The 23,476-nt window shown below is 40.5% G+C and overlaps 1 protein-coding gene across 3 annotated transcripts; it reads right to left on the reverse strand.

Moving 5' to 3' along the window:
• Positions 1 to 451: 451 nt before the first annotated feature.
• robo4 (roundabout, axon guidance receptor, homolog 4 (Drosophila)) lies at positions 452 to 21,686 on the reverse strand. Of its 3 annotated transcripts, none has more exons than XM_046040852.1 (19): positions 21,433 to 21,686; positions 18,626 to 18,952; positions 15,296 to 15,453; positions 11,890 to 12,010; positions 11,597 to 11,735; positions 11,120 to 11,247; positions 10,168 to 10,283; positions 9,854 to 10,085; positions 9,650 to 9,771; positions 9,253 to 9,424; positions 8,902 to 9,099; positions 8,685 to 8,727; positions 8,116 to 8,198; positions 6,242 to 6,568; positions 5,915 to 6,019; positions 5,550 to 5,697; positions 5,031 to 5,264; positions 4,504 to 4,838; positions 452 to 1,906 (listed from the first exon to the last, which is right to left on the reverse strand). In XM_046040852.1, exons 1-19 carry the CDS (start codon positions 21,494 to 21,496, stop codon positions 1,725 to 1,727), a joined length of 3,234 nt encoding a protein of 1,077 aa, XP_045896808.1. In that variant the 5' UTR covers positions 21,497 to 21,686; the 3' UTR covers positions 452 to 1,724. The 3 variants fall into 3 exon arrangements, with proteins under 3 accessions (XP_045896808.1, XP_045896807.1, XP_045896806.1); XM_046040851.1 differs by having other exon boundaries at positions 4,504 to 4,835; positions 8,086 to 8,198; XM_046040850.1 differs by having other exon boundaries at positions 8,086 to 8,198.
• Positions 21,687 to 23,476: the final 1,790 nt, after the last annotated feature.

Consider the following 23,476-nt stretch of genomic DNA (forward strand, 5'->3'; position numbering starts at 1 on the left):
TAATCTGCTTTACACGGGGAGAGAACATGAAATCTTCTTTTCTTCTGGGGAGGAAACATTAGTTACACACAGAATTAAAAATCACATGTTTCCTGTTTCTATATAAACACAAACATAGATTAAGGTTTAATTATTCTCTCCAACGAGTTTGTAATTAGAAGCCATTATCTGGTACAGCAGCATTGCTTGCCTTGGTTAATCAAGCTAAACAGACGAGTTCTAAACACCACCATCCTGCTCCACATTGCCATTAAGAAGACGGACAGTGTGTGATGTAAAGATATTTCACTTCCTTAACTTCACGCCCTCCACATCCACAGAGACTCTCATGGCAAACTGAAACAGTGAAGCACTAACATTTCGAAGTGAAAAACCCTCTATTAGAAACAGCAGCTAAATCCTGCGTGGTGGATATTTCAAAATAAAATGTAGTCCCACTGACATTTGAAGCTTGTGTGAATTTGCTTTTAATTTGGGACAGTAACATCAAACAGACAACTTTTTTTTACTGTCAGTGTTACATGGGAATCTTTGCTGCATACAAAATGTAACATGGCAGGAGCTTTTATTTCACGGCCCAGGAGACACACTCACAAAATGAAAAATTTCAATCAATACATAGATTTTATTCATAACTATAAAACATATATGTAATGTAATGTAAATAAAATAAAATGCAAATTCTTACAAAATGTAAAACGTTGATTCTACTACCATTAGTGAATTTATAAATAAAAATGTATCAAGCATGCAGAGACTGAGCTATGCATCTCTTATGCTAATACTTTTCATTGAGTGCTTGCTAAAACTCAAGTTATGTAAAGGTAAAACTTCGAGTTAGTTTAATTAAACATGTTAAAAATAACTTTTGCTACTTTTGCTACTCTCAACTGCAAAATGTTTTGTCTAATGCAAACTTTGTGTAACAATAAAAAGTAGAGAGGGTGTATAAAGACAAAAACAATCTTAAAATACAAAAGAATTCCCAGAATGTCAAAGAAATCACCAAAACAATCAGGAAGACAGAAAATGATTTGGATTGTGTTTAAAATTCTTTAAATAACATTTGCTGAATATCCTGCATATATACACTTGATCAGTAAAACTGTTCTGTACAAAATCATTATGATATGTTCTATTTGGCAGGCCGTCAGCCCCAATAACACCCTGCAACAAACATAAAAATAAGTAACAAATGCATGCTGTGAGGAAAACTCCAGCACTGTATTTCTTCTGCCTAATGACTGCTTTCTCCCTGTCTCACATCCTGTCTTTGTGCTTTTCTGGCCTTTTCAAAACACACTGGGTGAGAACATCTCAAGGGAAGTATCTCATTATCCTCTTCTCTAATGAGAGAAAAAGGATACGGAGAGGGAAAAAAACTTTAGAAACTCAATGGAAGTCATTTGAAGGATGCAAAATAGTAGCTGGACTGCCCTGAGGTACACAACATATGTGCATTTACTAGCAGAGGTGTCTCAAACATCAAGGTGGTGGCTTCAATTGTATTTCATATCCAGATATTTATTTATTTATCTATTCTTTACTACAAAATCACTACCCTGAATTACTCAGACCTCAAAAACACTTTCTGGCGCTCTCACAAAGGAAATCAGTAACTGCTGGGGTATTATGTCTATCCCCTCTTCTTGTCTTGCAGTTCTGGCATCGCCGTGCAGTGTATTTCAGAAGATCTCAAAATTCAGTTGCATCTTTTACTCTCCCTAAGTGTCAAAGGGTCTGGTGTTTCTGCCAGGATAGTGTGCTCTGTACTGAGCCTCCATTTCCTCCACCCAGGCCGTGCTCCAGTCCCACGCAGGAACCGGCTCCAGCTCCCCAAATGCATCTCCTTCTGCACAAAATGACGGATACAAGGCGCTGAGGGGGGAGGCCGGCGGAGAGAAGTCTAAACACAGAAGAGGACGACATGCATTTCAATATGGAGTGGAGGGGTTATATTAAAACAGGAGCTTTTTTGCCTATTCGGAGAAGGTAACAGAATAACTAAACATTTGAAGCCTCTGAGGAGCCCCCTTTCACGCTGATTCTTTGGGGAAAAGCAATTTTAGAAGCTCCTTTGAAGCAGCTGTCTGTCACTGAAAATAAAACCAAAACAAACATTGCCAATTCACATCAGCCATGTTCTGGATTCCAAAGGTACTGGTACATTTCAAAGACCTCCGGAAGTGTAGCTGTCCAGGAATAATAATAATTTATTCTAAGCGGAAAGTGAGTGTGTGAAGGAGCATATTGCCCACAGTGTCCCAATCTGAAACAAGCCTGTTCCTGCTGCTCCACTCCATATGATCAGCCCACCGTTTGTATCCAGTTCTTTACAGTACTTAGTTAGTAGTTCAATCAAATCTTTTGTCTTGGTAAGTGAGAAGGTGAATATTTTTATTTCACTGTTCCCTTGCTGACCGGGAAACTTCTATTTAATAGGAATATAATAAGACAGTATTTTGTACGTATCCCGAGAAAATAAAAACATAATTTTTGTGCATGTAGTCACCTGGATGAATGACGTGCAACTTTCCAGATCTTAAAGATGAAAAAGACCACAGCACGGGGTGAGCAAGTTGCCATTAGTGGGAAAAGAGGTAAGTGTAGTTCCATCCGATCGCCAGCTTTGGACTCATATTATTAAACTTTAATGCAAGTCATTGTGAGACTGCATTATCAGCTGCAGAGAAAACACCTTTTTTCCACGGTGCACTGCTGCATGTTTTCACACATACAGCAGTGCAACCGTGAAAAAAGTGTATAGCTGAGGAGGTGAAAAGCCAGAAGTGAGAGTTTGGGAAATGGAATAAAGCTGAGTGGTTCCTGCAGAGGGAAAGCAGGGTGACCAATGAAGTGACACACCAGGGAAGGTCCTAAGTAATTTCCTGGTGCCATCTTAGATATTAGACACATGCACAACCATTGATTCAAAACCTACGCAGACATGTGAAGTATGTGCACACACTCTTATGTGCGTGCATACATGCCAGAGATGTGTTCTGAGCTCTTTTCTTCTTTACAGTGATTTAGAATGTTAAACATCAGAATGATGAGAACAGTCAAAATTAACTTGTGTCAGGAGTTTCATGGTTCTGTTTGACTGATTTCCTGTGTGCTATTAGTCTGCCAAGGGTGGCATGTTACCAGTTCATGGACGGAGGGCCCCATCTAGTGGGGGGAATGCAATAAGCACAACAGGCCAGGATCCTATCTGAGGCTCTTCATTCTTAAACACGTCATAGTCAGCCATTCCTTTTTGTTGTTGTTGTTTTTGACACTTTCAAATAACAGACTGTGTAAAAGTGGTGCTTCTCAACTACCGCAAGACAAATCTAAGTTCACAAGATGAATAACAGAATAGAAAAGCAGCTAAAACAGATGTGTTCCTTTTATTGTGATTTACTGAACCATTTTACCTAAAGGTGTTGTAATCAAATAAGAAAAACAAGTATTATTTGAAAAAGCCATAATTGGTAGACAGCAACAAGGGGTCACCTTTTTAATGAAACATTGTTTTTGTGAGTTGTTTTTAAAGATTTACAGCCTCAGTAGCCAATGAAGTCAGAAAGTATTGAGATTGACTCACCCATTGTTGGTTTTGGACTTTTCATTTGCTGACAATGACAAAAGCATACTACTTAAGCTTTTAAACAACAGAGTGTCTCTGATGCAGGTATTCTTCCCTCAGCACACTCAGTCTGTCTTTCTTGAATTCTTGGTTCAAAGGTTCAAACTTTTCCACTCAAACATTGCACATTGTACTTTATTTACCTAACACTGTCATTATAATGTTCTGCTTCTCTACTTACTATTATTACTACTTACTACTATTGCCACTTTGTCTGTCTGTCCTGATGGAGGGGTCCATCTTCTGTTGTTCTTGATGAGGTTTTTCCCCCTTTTCATTTAAGGGATTATTATTTCATTTTATTTAGGTCTAAAAATGGATCATGTTGATCATGATGTTAAACAGACAATAAAATCCCTCTGAGGCAAATTTAAGATAATATAAGAGACAGAACCAAAAATATTTTAAATACATAAATAAAATACTTCAAGATCAGTGACCCAGACATAGTTTTCAACATTTAGAGCTGGACTTGTGTTTGTCTGAGTCATTGTCTGATAATTAGGGCTAAATGGACTGCTCCTGGCAGTAGCTCACATATGTTAGCCATTTACTCGTCACTGTATGCTTCAGAGTATGGAACTGATGGAAAGTGGACAAGTGGGATGATATCACAGGAGTAATTTGTGTATTTGGACTATCAAAATGAAGGCCATCCTCATAGTGCTAAAACTAAGATGGGTTACTAAAACGGATTTTTTATTATTAAAGAATTCCAAATCTGAATGTTCATTTTCATTCTACAGCCATTACTACGATGTAAAAATGATCACATCCCTGGTTTCCCAGACTGAGCTCAGCCTGTTATAGAATCATTGTGTTTTTGCAATGAGCGTCCGTCAGTAATCAAACGACGGTCCGTCTCTGCTTACCTGACAAAGAGCTTCCACTCATGGTCTCCGCTGCCACGGCCAGCAAGCGGGCAAAGTTGGCGCTGTCGTTAGTGTAGCAGCTGTCCACCGAGCTGATAAGGCTGGTGCGTGCACTGGCCATGTTGTAGTCCATGACGGAGCTCCAGGTGTTCCACAGTGAGCTGTCCCAGTCACTGTAGCAGGAGGAAGGTGTGCTCTGGAGGCGGGCACGACGCAAGCCAATCGGTGGGGCCTCAGGCTCATCAGTGGCAGGGTTACAGACTTGCCCACAGATGTAGCCCAGGGTGGGGGGGAAGGGGTGGGAGAGGGAGGGGCGCTGCTCAGGCAGGGCACTGCTGACAGAGAGTGATGGCATGGTCCGATAACTGCATACTGAATGCAAGAACTAAAGAACGCATTAATGCCTGCACAATATCGACTCAAGTTTGTTCTAAAACATCTGTACAAAAATATGCTGGGGTCTTAGCCAGATCTAGCTACAACTAGGACTAACTGAGCCAATTGAGCCAGCTGCACTGTGTCTTTACCTGCATCTCTCAGGTTTAGGGCTGAGCTCCAGATACTGGGTGGCTTCCTCTGCTGTCAGTGTCCCGCCCTGTTCGCCATCCATTGACATGGAATATGATGTAGTAGACAGGTGGCTGTAGGAGGGGCAGCTGGTGTTGCTGTTGGTGAGTCCTGGTTTCTCAAGGTGGCCTGATACAGCACACACTGACTGGAGAGAGCCTGTGTCCACTGTTAGCTTTGTAGAGCGACTGGAGCTGAGGAAAATACAAGAGAGGGACTTCCTTTGCTTATTGGTTTCTCATTCATCAACAGGCTTGCAGGTCATCTATCTCCAGTGACTATATGAAATTCTACATTTTCCTGTGTTAAGAAGCTTTCTATGTTTTTAACTCACTTGTAAATCTGATTTGCTCTGATGCCTGTATACTTCCATTACACTACTTCTTCATGACACCTGTGGTAGCTAGAAAATTAGTGGTGTGCCGGCAGTCCTTTTTCCACCCTCGAACCGTCCAGTCTGAGCTGAGTTCGTGTCTTACCCTTCATCTGAGGTGAGGCTGTACGCGTCCGTGGTGTCCTCTGTGGGTATTGGTGGTGGTGGGGGCAGCATGTCCACCAGGTGTAATGATGCAGAGTAATGCAGCAGGCGAGGACCGCAGGCAACTTTACCGTACTTTGAATGTCCATCTGGATAAAAACACAGGACAAGTTGAAATAAAATAATATATACTTACTAAATGCCAGTAAACAAATATTACTCCTTTAATTTGAAATTATTAAAGATGACAGTGCTGTTTCTAGAGTGTAAATGTAGGATGTCTTCCTCTCCCGCTCACTCTAGTTAGTGAGGTAGGAGCTGCTGTACAGTATGGACAATAATGGCAATGTACAGGTTTTATCATACCGTGCCGGCCTGATGGTATGTGACTGAGTCTCTGTTTGTAGACACTGGATGGACAAGCCTGGTTCCTGGTTGGCACTATGGGGACACTGTTCACTGCATGCAACTCTGGGGGGAAACAAATCAATTACATTTGGACACATTACATACTCCATGGTGATACATTGTAAAATATCCTAAAGCTGTTTTCTGTCTGCATTTGTAACATTTTTACAACATACTGAAGTAATGTATCAAGTTGAAACAGGAGAAGGAGGACTGTGAAAATAAGGAAAATAAAGTATAGTACATGTATTAACATCACATTCCCAGCTATCCAACAGTACTCACCTTGCTTGCTGTGAGTCTTTTCCCATGACTCCCTCAGCACACCCATCTTGGGCTGGGGGCGTATGGCATGTTTCCATGGTAGCGCCTCCTGGCTGCCGAAGGGCGAGGTCTTTGCCACAGGCTGAGTGAATATCTGGATGGTCTCAGTTCCTTGCTGATCAAGCTGACCGTGAGGCCTTTTAGGGCATCGCCCGGGACTGTTGAAGGTCTTGAGGCCATTTCCCATCAGGTCCACGTAAAAAGTGCCATAGACGCCGCAGCTGTCGGTCACAATGGGGACAGCTGAGTCCAGACAGGTGGGGTCCTTCTTGGATGAGACTGGGAGGCCTAATGAAACACAGGGGAATATGTTCGGACACTCCGGGGCATTTTTATGCTAATGAAGTTTATTGTCAGAGGTACTGTAAGATGTTTCAAGAGAAATTCTGAAATACTGTATGGAGGACAACTGTCACAAGACTAGGCTGTCTTTCATATATCTAGTACAGTTCACTTGGTCCAGACCAAGGGAAAAAAACAACAATTTACTCACTTTTTAATGAGCAACTACTAAAGCAAACAGAGTAGAACAGAAACTCAACATATCTCTGCTTTGACTGCTTTTCACTTTATGATTGATCCTGGAGTTTGCATCTTGTTACCACAGACTGGCAGATAACTTTAAATTACAGTTGATGATGAGCAGAAGGATTTAATAGTAGTTAAGAATTGATACAAACATTCCACACACAAGTAGGGCTGAACGATTAAATGCATTTGTGATATTATCGCAATGTAATAAAACGAGATTTTCTAATCGCAAAGGCTGCGATTAAACTCTGGTCCCATTACACCCGTCTGCACGTTATGCTGTACCTTGCCTTCTTGTTTGTACAATGGCATTAAGCTTGACAGAAGCTGACACTACATAAACTTTAGTGTCACACAGGGAATGAAAGTAACACCCGCCACCCGCAGGTAACTTGGTGGTGGGTAAAATCGTCGGGCCATCCTCGGCTTTAACGGACAGGAAAAATGCACAACAGAAAGACGCGTGTAGTAAGGCAAGCATATTGTGACGATCAGCACCTGCGTCATGCACACAGCCACCAGTCAGCTCAGGAAATATCTGTGAAGCGGCGTTTCAAACCAAACTCACAAGTTCAAAAGAGGCTTAGGCTGTCCCGAGTTACTGCCTGGTTACAGCCAGTGCGCCACTTACAGCATCGCAGGCTGCGGGGGAACTCCGATGTTGTCGGAGAATTACTAAGTTTGTCTATTAAACACGAGCGGAGACACTTGGTTTTATTTTCGTTGGCCAACTTTTGAACCTCAAACTGAGTATTTTTTGCTTGCTTACTGGGATACAGAAAGATGGACTCCCAGAAGATTTGAACTGAAATAAGGACTCATTAATTGGTGGTTGAACTGGGTTTTGTATTGAGCGCTTATTGTATAACAGACTGTGGTGAACTTAGATTTTCTTGTGGCCTGTGGGCCGACCTGATGATATTATATCATATTATTTACTCAAATTATCTTTCTCATATTATTATAATTTGATATATCTTCTCCACCATTGCTCATAATAATAATTCATCATAACAACAAAGAACAGTGTGTTCTATCTATCTAATATTGTGTTGGTCATACTATACACTGATTTACTGCTTGTCCATTTTGAATAATACAGAAGGTAAAGAACTTAGTAAAAGCACCCTAGGAGCCTTCAATCAATCTCAGACTCTATCAACAATTTATTCATTTTATCCTCAGTTGGATAGACTACCGCTTATTGTGTGTCATGACCAAGTGTTAGACCACCACTTCAGCTTCATCTGTGCCAATTTGCTATCAGTACTCACTGGTGCTCCTGATCCCTGGATGTTTCCCACCTTGGGCCCATAAGTCCTGATACTTCTGGTTGAAGGCAGGTCTCCAGCCTCCAGAGATCCAGGGGGAGTCTGGAGCGGCCATTCTGTAAAGAAGGCAGCACTTATCATTTAAAGGAAAAGTATTTGGAACATTTTATAACGCTGTATTTTCTCTAGTAAAAATACGACTATAGTCTGAATTATAACTCACTTCAATTCAATTCAGTTTTATTTATATAGCGCCAAATCACAACAACAGTTATCTCATAGCACTTTTCATAGAAGAGCAGGTCTAGACCGTACTCTGTGGTGTTATTTATAGAAGCCCAACAATTCCTACCAAGAGCAGCACTAGGCGACAGAGGCAAGGAAAAACTTCCTTTTAAGAGGCAGAAACCTCGAGCAGAACCATGGCTCAGGGTTAATAGTAACTGCTTCTACTTTACATCACATTGATCTTAGTAAATCTCAGGTTGGCATGAAAAGTATCAGACTGTATATACTTAATTTACTTATCAAATCATTGTCATTACATTTTACATTACACTGTATTTGTAATCACCAAGCTCTTCCGATTCTCTCCACTTTACCTGTGTTTTATGATGAGATCTTCATTGGCCAGTCTGTGCAAACCTAAGAAAAAGCATCAACAAAATTATACAAATTACAGAGAGCTTTTGAGCCTGTGATTACATATGTCATTTTGACAAGTAATCACAAACACAAAGCCCAGCAGGGGTAACTGAGATTCCTGTTGATCCTGTACATCTCTGAACATGGTTAACATAAAGCTGTCTGGATACAAACCTTTAGCGCCGCCGTGTCTTGGGATAAGGTGGCCTGTCCTGCTGTGGCGTCTGAAGAGACAGACAGCTGCAACCATCAAACTGCACCACAGGAGGGCACCAATGCTGCCGATCAACACTGGGTCCTGAAGCAGGGCCAGCACCTGAGACACATTCCGTCTTTGGCTGTCTGACTCAGGAGGACTGCGTATTTGTGGGTCTGAGAAGCACGTAGAAAGCATTTGAAATCAAATATGAAGTCATGATAACTTCTCTTTTTTAATGTGTTTAGGTTACACACTGCAAACTACAGACTGCATTTTATCTGTGCACTGATACACATATTACTGCTACATTTTGCCCTTTTGCTCACTGATGATAAATCCATGAGGGTCACTCAGCACTCCTACTCCAGCTCCATTGACAGCTGCTATGGTGATCCAATATTGTTTCCCTGGTTGGAGAGTTGAGATGTCAAGGCTGTGATGGCCGCTATCCACTGTCCAGTTTTGGTACTGCTGCTCCTCAGGCTCCACGCACCACACCTGGAAAAACAGTTTGCATAAAATGTATATTCATAATGACCACTGATGCTTTTTTTAATCAAATGATTAAAGTACTGCAGCTCTCTGTATTCATGGTCTTAACTACTGAATCATCAATCTGAATGTTTCTAGATGTAGTTTAAAGAACCTACAGTAATTTGCACTCTGGTGAGGAGGTGATAGTACTGTGCATCTGAGTGTCAGGAACTGTTCTCCAGTGATTACCTGATAACCCTGTATGATACCGTTGTGGGTGTCATGAGGAGGAGGCTCCCAGCTCAAATAGATGGTGTTATTCTGCTCATGGCTCACTCTTATGGACACAGCCAGTGGAGAGGCACTCGGCACTGTATGAAAACAGTCAAGTTTACTATTATTTTCTAAACATGGCGAAAGAACACAAATGATCCTAAATCAAAACTTTCTCACCTGTCTCAGGGACGCTGAGGTGCTGGGTGTTGCTCTCCCTCCCATACAAGTTGCTGCCATAGGGGCGAACTTTGAACTCATACGTGTAGCCTCTCTTTAAGGGGCCCACTTGAGTCTGGAAGCTGGGCAGTGTCACCTTCTTTGCTGTCCAGTCTGAGCTGGCAGGCGGCAGAGAGCGAAAGAGAACCTCGAAGCCATCGAGGTAATGAGGCTGGGCTGGGAGGGACTGGAGCTAGGCAGAACACACAACATGGATCGTACACCTGAAATATTTGTTTTGCTTTCTCTGAAATTCGGATTTAGCTTGCACATACCTTCCATTGTACTTGGGATATATTAGACCCAGGGGCCATGATAGTGACATTTTCCAGAGCAACCCGCAGGGCTGACAGCTCTTTGTGGAGATCTTTCTGTTTAGTGCTGGCAGCCTCTGGAATGACAAGAGTTTTATTCATTTATATTTTACATTTATTTTAAATGATGGACCCAAGGAGAATATTTAGGGTACACAAAATGTGCAACAGTGCAATAAAAAGAAGGATCATGGTTAACATTACTGTTCCTCAGCATAGAAAAAATGCCTTAATTAATAACTGATTTCATGCACCACCTAGTGAGCACGCTGAGCAACCCAAATCAAACATATCCACAAGGTTGAGAAACAAGTCTGTGCTGTCTAGCTAAAATGTTTATGATGGATGCTCCAGATTTTGTATTGAAGCACTATACTATATGTCAGTGCTGACCATGAACAGCAGCGTCCCTGGTTCATGTCTAGGCCTGTTGAATGTCGCTTCCCATTTCTCTCTCTAATCATTTCATGTCATCTCTCTACTGTCTAATAAAGGCATAACATGGTAAAAATTGTAATATTTGTTTTTAAAGTAGAGTAGGTCATCAGTGTGCAAAATAAATGTCCATCATCGCCACCTTTAAGCCTTCATCAGTATGTGGAATCTGTGAGGATACTACCTGAGTGTGGCTGAGAGTCTGTCTGTACTTGTGTTTTTCATCAGTTACAACAAGGAACCACAGACAAAATAACTTTACATTTCAGTTTCTGTTGAGTTTTGTTTTTCTGCTTGCAGATTCTCTCTTGTGAGCTCTCTTGTCTCTGTCTATGTCTTAAAGTGCCTGAACCAAAACTTGCATGCTTTGTGAACAGGCAGGTAAACCTGCAAACAGACACATGAGAGCTCGCCGTCTAACTTTATATTCCAGTAAATGGACTGATGGCCTGTGGAGAAAAATTCAGCTCCTGCCTACCTTCAACTAGTAGCTGGGCGCTGGCTGTGACCAAACCTACATCATTGGCAGCAGTGCAGGTGTACTTCCCAGAGTCCTGGGCAGTCACATAATGGATCTGGAGAGTCTGATCTGGGTTTACAAGATACCTATACACACATATAGAGCAGTTAGTTTTCACATTTATTGTCTCTCTGATCTATTTTATAACACCTGAGCATTTCTGGGAGTACTTAGCAGACATTTTTAATTAGTTTCATTTCAAACAAAGAATGTCAAGAAAGAAATGAGCCCCGTGGAAATTTTCTGGCAGCTTAGTGACAAGCTAAAGCAAAATACCTTTAATATATGCATGGCAATATGAAATGAGATGATTGAAAAATTGACATGTTACAGTAATCTAAATGCAAATATACATTCTATAAAACAACATTGATCAGTGTTAAATTCACTTCATGAATGGAGTCTGTGTTCCTGTGTCTTGCCATAACAAAGTACCTGCCGTTGGGCAGTGGCCCCTGCTCTCTGCTCCAGACCACAGCAGGTGGGGGGTCACCTTTAGCTTGGCAGTAGAACTGTGCAGACTCCCCGACTCTCACAGACACATTCTCTGGCTTCAGCACCAACACAGGCTTGGCTGCAGTAGAAGAGAAGAGGAACTTACTGTACTGTGTGGTACCTGGGTGTACTTTTGTAGAGGGGGATGTTTTGCTTGTCAGGTGAAAAACAGGCTAATTTCAAAACACATATTGTTAAAGTAGTAAGAAGTAGCCGTGGGTATGTTGTCTCACCCAGCACAGAGAGCCGAGCCGCCCTGCTCTCTCTGACTCCCACAGTGTTGCTGGCCACACACACATAAGCGCCAGAGTGGTGCTTCTCTGCAGGATCGATGAGAAGCTTCCCACTCAGCTCCTACAGCACGAGCACGGCGCAGAGAGGAGGGAGGAAACACACAGGATCAACAGTTCAGTGAGGAGTATATTAAAAATGTTCACTTCAAATATGGTGTGTGTATGGCCTTAAGCACTCAGTGTAAAATAACGTACTGGATCTTCTGCTGTTCAATATAAACTCATGTCTCAGTCATTTATTTAAGTAAGAAATCTATTCTGACACTTAAAATATCAAACAGCTTTGTGGTAAATTTTAAAGATTCATGATCAGGTGTCATAGTAGTCCTCCCACATGCCTGTGTTCTGCTGCTGAATATTTATGCCTGTCATGTTTAGAAGCCACTGAACTAGGGACACTTTGTCTAACACTATATCAAGAGCAATGTGTAGAAATATTTATTATGTCATAGACAGAAAATGTACCTAGCTTTTATTAAGAATTTTTCATCACGCAAATATACGTTATTTAAATACACAAAGACTTATCTAACTGCAACAAAAACGTATGTTCTGATCAAGACAAAAGCTGAAGTTCTTTACTAATGTCTATATTTCTGATTGGACATCATGCTTGATCTTTTGAATTCAACATAACAACACAACACTCTAACACACACTACACTACACACTAACAACAACAACACACTAACAAAAGACATGGAATATACAGGTGCTGGTCATATCATTAGAATATCATCAAAAAGTTGATTTATTTCAGTAAAATTTCTTGTAAAATGTATACATTCATTCCACACAGACTGATATATTTCAAAGCATCAACTAATGAAATTTAGAATAAAATGAAAATTAGAATATTGTGAAAAGGTTCAATACTCAATACTGAAGACACCTGGTGCCACACTATAATCAGCTAATTAACTCAAAACACCTGCAAAGGCCTTTAAATGGTCTCTCAGTCTAGTTCTGTAGGCTACACAATCATGGGGAAGACTGCTGACTTGACAGCTGTCCAAAAGACGACCATTGACACCTTGCACAAGGAGGGCAAGACACAAAAAGGTCATTGCTAAAGAGGCTGGCTGTTCACAGAGCTCTGTGTCCAAGCACATTAATAGAGAGGCGAAGGGAAGGAAAAGATGTGGTAGAAAGAAGTGTACAAGCAATAGGGATAACCGCACCCTGGAGAGGATTGTGAAACAAAACAGATTTCATTTTCCAACAGGACTTGGCACCTGCACACAGTGCCAAAGGTGCCTACCAGCACCTGGTTTAAGGACCATGGTATCCCTGTTCTTAATTGGCCAGCAAACTCGCCTGACCTTAACCTTATAGAAAATCTATGGGCTATTGTGAAGAGGAAGATGCGATACGCCAGACCCAACAATGCAGAAGAGCTGAAGGCCACTATCAGAGCAACCTGGGCTCTCATAACACCTGAGCAGTGCCACAGACTGATGGACTCCATGCCACGCCGCATTGCTGCAGTAATTCAGGCAAAAGGAGCCCCAACTAAGTACTGAGTGCTGTACATGCTCATATTTTTCATGTTCATACTTTTCAGTTGGCAACATTTCTAAAAATCCTTTTTTTGTATTGGTCTTAAGTAATATTCTAATTTTTGGAGATGCTGAATTTGGGATTTTCATTAGTTGTCAGTTTTAATCATCACAATTAAATGAAATAAACATTTGAAATATATATATACACACAGTCTGTGTGTAATGAATGAATATTACACACAGACCTCTTCCTGCTACTGTAGAGAGCAGTCGTGCTTTTCCTACTCTCCCCTCTTATCTTGGTTTGCTCCTATTTTCTGTTTACTTTGGTCGTGTGGAAACTTTTCTCTTTTGACCACCTGCCTGCTGTTCTCCTGAAACCATCAAAATGGAATTAATCAACTGGTCACTCAGCGCTATTGACAAGTTTTTCACCCAGAAACGTGCTTCACCCGGTGAGCTGAACTGTCCCAGTGGAACATTCGCTGCAGGCTACGCTCGTGACTTGTGGGAGACCTGGTAAACGGTTTGCTTGGATGTTTTATCTGTGGGGGACTTTTTTATGGATAATTGGAATTTTGTTAGTGGGCTTCCTGATTATCGGGCTTGGAATCTCCCTAATATATCGTAAAATTGGTAAGACAGCCGCCAGTAAATTTACCCAAAAGCTGTCTGGGGAACTTAAAGAGTGCTTAAATGGGGTGAAGGTTTTACATCAAAGGGCTGATCAGAATGGTGAAATGTTTCGTAACATCTCAGACCGGTCTGTGGAAGCGCAGAGGAGGATTGACACCATCGGGGCCCAGTCTGGTGAGCTGCTGAGAGTAACCACTGGTCTGACAATGAAATTAGAAGAAATGTCGAACTCACTACATGAACTGGATGCATGTATGACGCTGAGGATGAGAGCGATTGAAGGACACTGCTCCGGATAAATGTTATCGAATCAACCTAAATTGGATTAAAAATTATTGTCTTAGTGCCCCCTCCCTCCTCCACCTGAGCGGGAAAACGACTTGCAGCTGGCCTTCCTATCTTCTCCTGCGCACTGGTTTATCTCTCCTCAAGGACAAGGCCAATGAACTGAACTTTTTTTCTTAACAACATAGTCAGACTGAAGCCTCATACTTCACAAACACAGACTCATTATCTTACTCACACCATACACACCATAATTCTTTTCTGGAAAGCGAGTGGCGGCGCTGAATATAGCTGCGGCCCGGAGGCTTGCTCCAATAGAAACAAATTTCACTGTGTACTTGTGCATGTGTGACAATAAAGCTACCTATGAACCTATAATATCCAAGTTTCACTTTTTGAATGGAATTACTGAAATAAATCAACTTTTTCATGATATTCTAATTATATGACCAGCACCTGTATACCCTGCTGACTTTATTTATCTGCTAAAGTGAGGTGTCTGTTACATAAATGTTCCAAATGACTTTCAGACAGGATATTGACAAAAAAAAGATAAAATGCTTGGGCAATATTTGCACCTGGTGCAGAAAGGGAGCAGTCAGTTGAAAAACAGTTTTCTGTTTTCTCTGCGTCACTGATAGAATGTATTTTGCTGTTGAAGCCTTAAGTAATGACCACCATGAGCATGAAGGATGCTCTGCTGCACTTTTGCAAGGATGAAAATAGAAACCATTTTGTTTGTTTGTTATTTTTTTAGTTTAGGAAGGGCATTTTAAAGATTTATTTAATGATTATGGTTTACTAACTGATTATTTTTTATATGAGGTGATAATGAAGTAATACTTCTATTACAGTACTCTCAAAAATGCAAACACATTGTAAAGTTTGTACAACTGTCATCACAAACATGATGAGGTGCTTACAGTGTAGTGACGATCAGTGCTGTTAATGGGAAAGCCATCCTTCTTCCAGATGACATTAGGTTTAGGGTGTCCCACTGGGGGGCCACAGTTCAAGACAGCCACCTCCCCATCTGCCACCTCCACATCACTGGGCTGCACACTGAACTCCTCCTGCAGCACTACAACAGAGTTGGGGTTAGACTCAATTAGTCCACACAAACAGCACATGAGAACTTAATGAGCAAATCTTTATGTATGCAATAGTTTATAAAAAATAAACTAGAGATATAAACCATCTCTGAAGAAGAAAATATTATATGCTATACTCCAACTGTCTTACACAGCTGCATGTTGCATTGTTTTTTGTAATTAAACATTATTTTTTCCATTTTACACAAAGTCAGAGCATGATTATAATTGATATAATCAATATGAATGAATGTTTTTGCAATGGTTGCCTTACTTGATGAGGAAGTAGGTGATGGGTGTATACAAACAAAGTCACCTCCTACAAAGATGGCTTCTCACTTAGTAAAGCCATTTGCCTGATGAAGGTCTAGCACCGAAACGTTGATACACAATTGTATTGACGTTGAAACGTATAGCATCAAAAGAACATTTAAACATTTGGACAATTGTGAAGTCTTTAATGCAATACATTTTTCACAAATACTGTCTTTCCTCACAGTTTGTGAGTTACCGCTTCAGCACTTTGTTTTTATATTTTGATTCTGATAAGTTCTGGAAAAACATTTAGGAAAAATCCTGAATGAGCCCTGTGTGGTCCTGGTCTTGAAAGTCAAATCAATAACACTTTACCAAAAAACTAGTACAACTCCCAATTTGTACATTTCCAATTTATATGGTACACTTTTCTGACAGTACATGTAGACATGCATGCAGCAGGCTCAAGTGCCACATTCCTAACCAAACATCACTGTGGTTTATTGGCTTCACTCATTACCAGATACCAAGGCAGGCAGTAAACCAGCCTTTAAAACCTGGCAGGAATAATTAAAGTGAAACAGCTGATTATTTTTCTCTACATCAGAAAACAGGTAATAACAGCAAACACTTTATTCACTTATGGTAAAGCTGACGCTTGGCAAGAGGCGGGGAATACCTCGGGCAGGTCGCCAGTTCATCACAGAGCATCTACCTGATGTTTGCATTAGACTGATATGATGGAAAGAGATGTTTTAGTATATGATCAGTGACGGAAAGTTATTCTCTGTGCACCAGTCAAAGGACTGAATTCAAGTTTTCATCCTGTAAAGACTCCAAGACAGGAAGCCTCTGCACATTGACTGCATCACTGGGATCCAGATAGGTAAACAGTGAGGCTCTGAGGTCAATTAGCACCACTGTTTGACCCCCTCCTGACCAGCAAACATTAACACTGGAGCCCTGTACCCCTCCTGTCTCTGTCACAACATCCATCTTCATCAGCTCTCTGCATGTTTGTGTGTCTGTGTGTGTCTGTGTGTGTGTGTCTGTGTGTGTCTGTGTGTGTCTGTGTGTATCTGTGTGTGTCTGTGTGTGTCTGTGTGTGTCTGTGTGTGAGGGGTGGTGGGGGGGGGGGGGGGGGGGGGGGGGGCTATGCCTTCATCTCCCCAACCCTCTCCTCTAAAAGAGTTTTTCAGGATTCAACTTTCTTGTTTGTGTAAGTGTTGGTAGAAATGGCTGAAAAATTCCTGGCTTTAGAACAGAAGAGCATGAATTGACCACATACAGTAAATACAGATATTAGAGCAAGAATCAAGAAAAATAAACCTTGATGGATTTTCAGATGCTGTTTCTTTGGGTACAGGGGGCCTTTTTCAATACAGATGATTTACTTCACATGTAGCAGTAATCTATAGATGTTATACTGACATTCACTCTCTTCATTGAGCACCTGATGCTGGTGACTTTAGAACAAGATGGTTTCCTCAACAATTTGGTGGGCAGCAAGAAACTGTGACCTCACCAATAGTTTTCTATTTATGTTAATGATGTAGCTCTTCAAATAAAATCTGCTAATTGTCAGTATATCACTTTAAGCAGATGATATTCTTCAAAGCTAATTTTGAAAAACATTTGGCATAATGTGCTTAAATGCTGTGGTTGAATGTAGCTAGAAGTCAAGCTAGAGACAAGAGGGACACCAAGATCAAAGAACAAAAGCATCTCACGTTTAGTTTAACAGTGCTGTCATATGCAGACCAATGACACTAGGCTATTTATGATGTATGTATTAATGTTTTATTCAGCAGGTAGACCCATAAGATCGGTGAATCTGTGATAATGCACTAATACACCACCGTAGAAGCCTTGGGTGTGACCTTTTTGCAGGTTCCATAAACATGTGAATTATAACACAGTTCATTACAAAGTAATTAAATTTTTTGTTCTTTCTGGGAGTTCATAAGCTTATACCAGTTTTGGCATTAGACGTTAATGTGAGATGGATCAACAGCTCGTTCTCCCCAGAAAAACAGTCGTATGGGTCGATAATTAGATAACTTATTACGACCCACATTTACGTTTTTTGTTAAGCTGCGACCTCTAGTATAAAGAGCGACAAAGTCCGTAGAAAGAGGTGGTGGAAACTCATGACTTTCACTCATGAGAATGAGGTTTGAGTCCTGTGTGGAAGAATAAAAGTTAAATGCGGCAGCGCATGTAGATGCAGCAGATGTAGATGCATGTGAAAAAGAAACCATTTTCTCATCTTGTTGCTGCTGTTTACATTCTACCCAGATGCAAATACAAAAAGTGCCTCGCGGAATGTTCGAGGTAAATGCGTGTATGTATGTATATATAATATAACTGTAGAATATGTTTTGTTATTTTATTTTATTCATCTTATATGTTTCCAAATTTTAATTAATAATCTGTTAAGTTCTGTGTGTGACGCATGAAGAGACCACAAACTTTCTTTTTGTTACACAACCTTATGTTACATAAAGATAAATAAATGTCCTTGTGCCACTGTTTTGCTACGTTTACCACATGTTAAATATCATGTGTCTTCAGTCACGTGACCTACGTAATGCAGTTATACGCCTGTCGCTGGACTGATACTTACTAAAGCTTGTACATGTCATTTTAGAAAACGATCTCATATGTCGTTTTGGGACTCATGACAATTGACCTATTTTGTTGTTTAGGTACAAGGACGTGTTGCTATTTCTGGGGCTGGCCACTTGTATGTGCATGACACAATAACAAATAATTAGTTCAATTAAACATTCTTGTTATTAATGCTTTACTGTGTCTTAGAGATTCCTTTCCTAAATGCTCATGTCAGCAGGTCATTTCAAAGTCTTCGATGGTAAAACACACTCCAGGAGGATCCCCCAGTCTTACCTGCAATATACAGTGATGCATTACGGCTGGTGGCCACGCCTGCACTGTTCCTGGCCACACAGGCGTAGACACCCTCATGCGACTGACCTCGCCTGCCCCCTCCCACACTCAGGAAGAAGAGGCTCCCCTCGGGCAAAACCATGGGCTGCAGCTGTCCGTCTCCCTTTGCCGTCTCCAGAGGCTGGCCATTTCGCAGCCACTCGATGGTCAGCTTAGGGCTGCCATCCGCCCGGCAGGAGAGCGTGGCGGGATTCCCGACTTTCACCACCACGTCAGACGGGTGGTGGACGATGAGGGGCGGGATCTCCTCTGCATGAACTCTGGAACCTGAGGGGGACACAGAGATTTGTAGACACTGTAACGAGCATCCAAGCATATTTAGTAGCAGCATGTTGTAGATCTGTTTAATCCCATTTAGAAAAGCTGAAAAACAACTGCAGCACAATAAACCTGCCTTGGATGAAGTATGATTATATTATGATCCCAAAAATATTGTCCATAAGTTTTGTGGTGATGCACAGATCCAATACGCTTGAAAAGATCTGTATTGGCACTGATACCAATCAAGCAAATGCACTGTTGGATGATTTAAGTCAGTGGTTCTAAAAGTGGGGTTCGGGGATCCCCAGGTGTCCTTGAGAGTGTTCCAAGGGGTCCCCATTAAAAGAGGAATTATATATTTTCACTATAATTTCATCCATAAGTAACAAAATAACAGAATATATGACTATTTGGGTCATAGGTTTCATACACTTTCTATATTAAACTTCTAAAAGTCAAAATCCTTGACCCTGGGACAAAAGTGTATCGAATGGGGGCCTGGGGTCTAATTCGTGTCAGTTTAGGGGTCCTTGACGTGACAGAGAGACATGAGAACAACTCATTTAGGTAATATCCTCAAGCTCATTCTTTTGTGGGAAAAAAAGCCTACAATGTAAATACTCATTTCTTTCTGTATAGAAGAGCCACAGCCAAACAGCAACACCTAGCACTACGCATCGCCACCTCTGAGCTAATTTAACCGGCAACAGAACACCAACGACAAACCGCACTACCAACAAACAATGTCTATTTGCAGCCAGCAGCAGAGGAATGCCATTGTTTGAACTTCCCGTGGAGTTGGATGACCACATTGAAGGAAACGGGAAGACTATGCTCAGCTTCCTGACAGGAGAGGAAGTTCAAGGGTCTGTGGAACATCAACCTTAACAAAAGCGGACTGGAACTCTCCCATCCACAGATGAACAAAAGCCACTCTTCGAGATGAATATTACCATTGACTTATTTGACTGGTTTGCAGACAAAAAGAAAAATTTAAAAAATGAACTTGCAATCACTCCATGTCAAAAAGGCACTACGGTTAAAGGATTTGGGAGGAACTAGTTGACCCCTCACAGATGCTGCTTCCTGTTTAGAAACACACACACAAAAAAGTTATAAAAATATAAACTACATGGCCTGTGTAATTCAGAACTAGGCAAGGCTAGATCCTCCTGTAAAAATTAAGCATCATCGGAAAAGGGCTGTATTATTTCATACCTGAAATGAATATAATCCTAATATAGCCAAATATTTTTGGCTGCCTTAAAGGGGCAGGGACATTCAACAAAAAGGGTTATTGAGCTGTGAATTTATTCACTATAGCCGGAAAAGCCTTCAAATAACAGGTAACAATAGTCTGTTAAACCTCATTATCACTGATTAAAGAGTGAAAAGAGGATGCAGCCAAAACTGCAGTGCATTCTGGTCAAAATATTCATAGGGCTTAGAGCATTCCTTAAAGCTATTGTCTCAGGAGGAAGGTTGTGGTGAGGATGCTTCAATGTGTCTCAAAGAACTTACACACAACAAGTATTCAGAAATGTGTGGGAAAGCAAGGCGGGCTCCAAGCACACTACACAGCTCAGACTCAACCCCCCTACAACCTGCTGAAGTGTCACTGTGCAAAACACAGAGAACTCGTGTTGAGGGTAGAGCTGAAACGAAAGGTCTATTAGTTGATTAGACCAGTAGATCAACAGAAAAATAACTGGCTACAAATTTGGTCTTTAATTATTTATTTAAAATCTCACTTGTTGCAGATTCTCATGTGTGGGTTTTAGTGTTTTAAAGTAAACATCTATGAATATATCTGGGTTTTGGAATGACAGACAACATAAGTAGCCTAATATAAATATGACAACTTGGGCTCTGGGAAGTCGTGATGGCCATTTTCACTATTTTCTGACCTTTTATACACCAAACAATTAATTAGTTAATAGAGAAAGTAATCAGCAGATGAATAAATAATAAAAAAAAGTAGAAAAGATTTTATCTAGTGGGGCATAATTAAGTATTACATTATTTTAACTGGACAGATACCTTAGGCCTACAGTAAGTGTGAAACTGTTGTGTTGGGATATATGCAGCAACACCAGCTAACTTCAGCTTCGAGGTATTTCTCATTTTTATTAGTACATTTAAGCCATGCCTACTACCTGCTACAATTCAAAAAAGAGACTGAGCAGGTAATTTAGGCTTTAGAAAACTTTTTAAGTGGCACGTTTAACACCATTGCAGACAAAAAGCCATCCATATAACTATAACCTTAATAGTGTGCATTATGCAGGCAAGAATGTTCATACCTTTTTAGTTATGTCTTTAATTCTGGGATCTAAATCTAACACATTTTAAGCACGCCAGTCAGACTCTTACAGGCCTGCTGTATCATGGCATGTTTACGATATACAGGCTTTGAAAATGTTTCAGTGCTAGAAGTTAACATAAAGAGATTCGAAAGAATGATTCCAAAAATCAAATGTACTTACCTGAAAGAAGAACTCCAGTCACTGACAACACTATGCTCATGAGAACACTTGTGGTCATCATCATTAACAGCGAAGCACAGAGATGCGCTCCTTTCCCGAACCAGCAGTTAAATAACTAACAATAACGTAACAAACTAAACGTTGTACGCGTAAATTTAACTGAATGTCTAGCTTTCATCAACCGGTTTCTCTTTTCTTGGTGGTGTAAACTACAACATTTAATATTTAAGTGCTAACTTTACTTCATGTACCGTCCTGTAATGAATACCAACGCCAACTCTCTCACCGCAGGTCAAGCTAGCGTAGTGACATTTAGCTTCCTGTCAGATGGGTTTTCAAAATAAAGCACATTTTGACAAACGCAGCACACTCAACTGTAGTGCACCCGACGCATAATATAACACATATATGTATATGAATAACCTAGTATTTGATATGTGTTTTTCACACGACATCCTTACAGTTGTGTTAATGTTTTTGTTTTCATTTTCGCAAAGATTTCTCTAGATTTTATTTGAAGAGAGTGCCTCCAGCTTCCGGCATTGTTCTAGCTTTCTCTCCCAGACTTGACAGACGCAGTCGCATTAATGCTCAGCCGTTATTTCAGTAGCAAGTAGTCATTCTGTCTGCGATCAGATGTTGATGAACAACATCTGGAACTTGGGAGAATGAAACCTTATTCATATATTTTTCATCTATCTATAAAATAAATGTATTTTTATTGATAGGTGACGTCACATAGTCTGCTGTTTTCTTTACAAGATGTTGGGGATAAATAAATGAATATGTGCTTATTATTCAATATGAAGCTAAATTTAGTCCAAACAAAACACGGAAAACCCAAACCTCCCTGGAAAATTTACTTTAGTTTTCTATGATTTTGGATTGTTCACTCAGATTTTTCACACATCTACTGAAATGATAGCGGGGAGGGTCCTGCCTGTGAGGGACTGCAGGGAAAGCAGGGAAGGCTTTGAGCTTTTGCCATACTGGCAACTTTGTTTAACTTAATTTTTGTAGTCTATATTTATATAATCTGTGTTAAAATAAGCTATTTTTAGAGGAGCCCAAGGCCAAATAGTACAACACAAAATTACTTTAATCAGTGACGATCCCAGTCATCTTTGCCTCACTTGAAAAATGTTTTGTTATGTTGCCAAAAATCACTGACATTATCATTTTAGATTTCCTGGTGACCATGGTAATCTCCTTATCACTTGCTTATCAAATGTACCATCAAACTCTGCTGGGTGAATTAGCAGAATCTCACTGAGGAGTCAGTGTGGCACAGTATTGCATATTTTTTCAAGTTATCAAGTTAGATACACATGGCTGTAGTGGATGTGCTCGTTTTTGCTGTCTAAACATTAGCCCCTGGCTGTTTTTTAGTTTGTTTTTCACCGTTTGTGGCAGCAGCTCTGTCAACACTGCTAGGAGGCAGGAAGTTCAGAGTCTCCCATGCTTCTAAACAATAGAAGGAAATTATGTATCTGTCATTCATACCGTCCACAAAGTATTTAACTGTAAGAAAGCTGTTTGTATTGAGGGTTGGTCTCTAGTGGTTTTGAATACTTCACATTAGCTGAATGATACATAAAACATTTTTTTCTTCACTTGGCTCATCACAAAAATCTGAAATCACTGAATTAGAGATAAAAATATTGGCTTTGTGTCCCAATTCCATAATACAGACTAATTTATAAAAGGATTGTAGTTGTAAGTATGTAGTGTGTTCACACTGGAAAAAGGAGTACACTCAAAAAAGTCAGTATTGTGCAGTTGATGGACACTTTTGTCCCACAATGCAATGTACAAATCAAATGAAGGTGCTACTTAAAGTTGCAAGAAATGTAAACTGATCGCAAATCTCTTACAAGATCTTGCGGAAAAGTAAGTACAAACTCTTCACAATGACATTTTACTTTCTCTTTCCAAAATGTAATTGGTGGCTTTCTAAAGTTACAGTTCCGCTGATATCTGATATCTGAGGCGACAATGTTCACCTCTACTTACTATAATGTTAAGGTATACAGTATAAAAAGTA

Source organism: Micropterus dolomieu, linkage group LG23 (assembly GCF_021292245.1).
Source record: "Micropterus dolomieu isolate WLL.071019.BEF.003 ecotype Adirondacks linkage group LG23, ASM2129224v1, whole genome shotgun sequence".
Lineage (NCBI taxonomy): Eukaryota > Metazoa > Chordata > Actinopteri > Centrarchiformes > Centrarchidae > Micropterus > Micropterus dolomieu.

Bases quoted from the DNA above. Each gene is read 5' to 3' on its own strand.
- robo4 (XM_046040850.1), bottom strand. From the start codon at position 21,496: ATGATGATGACCACAAGTGTTCTCATGAGCATAGTGTTGTCAGTGACT. The intron at 15,454-18,625 runs GTAAGACTGGGG...ACTCTGTTGTAG, and splicing joins TGCATCACTGTATATTGCAG to TGCTGCAGGAGGAGTTCAGT. The intron at 8,199-8,684 runs GTAAAGTGGAGA...CCTTCTTTACAG, and splicing joins GATCTCATCATAAAACACAG to AATGGCCGCTCCAGACTCCC.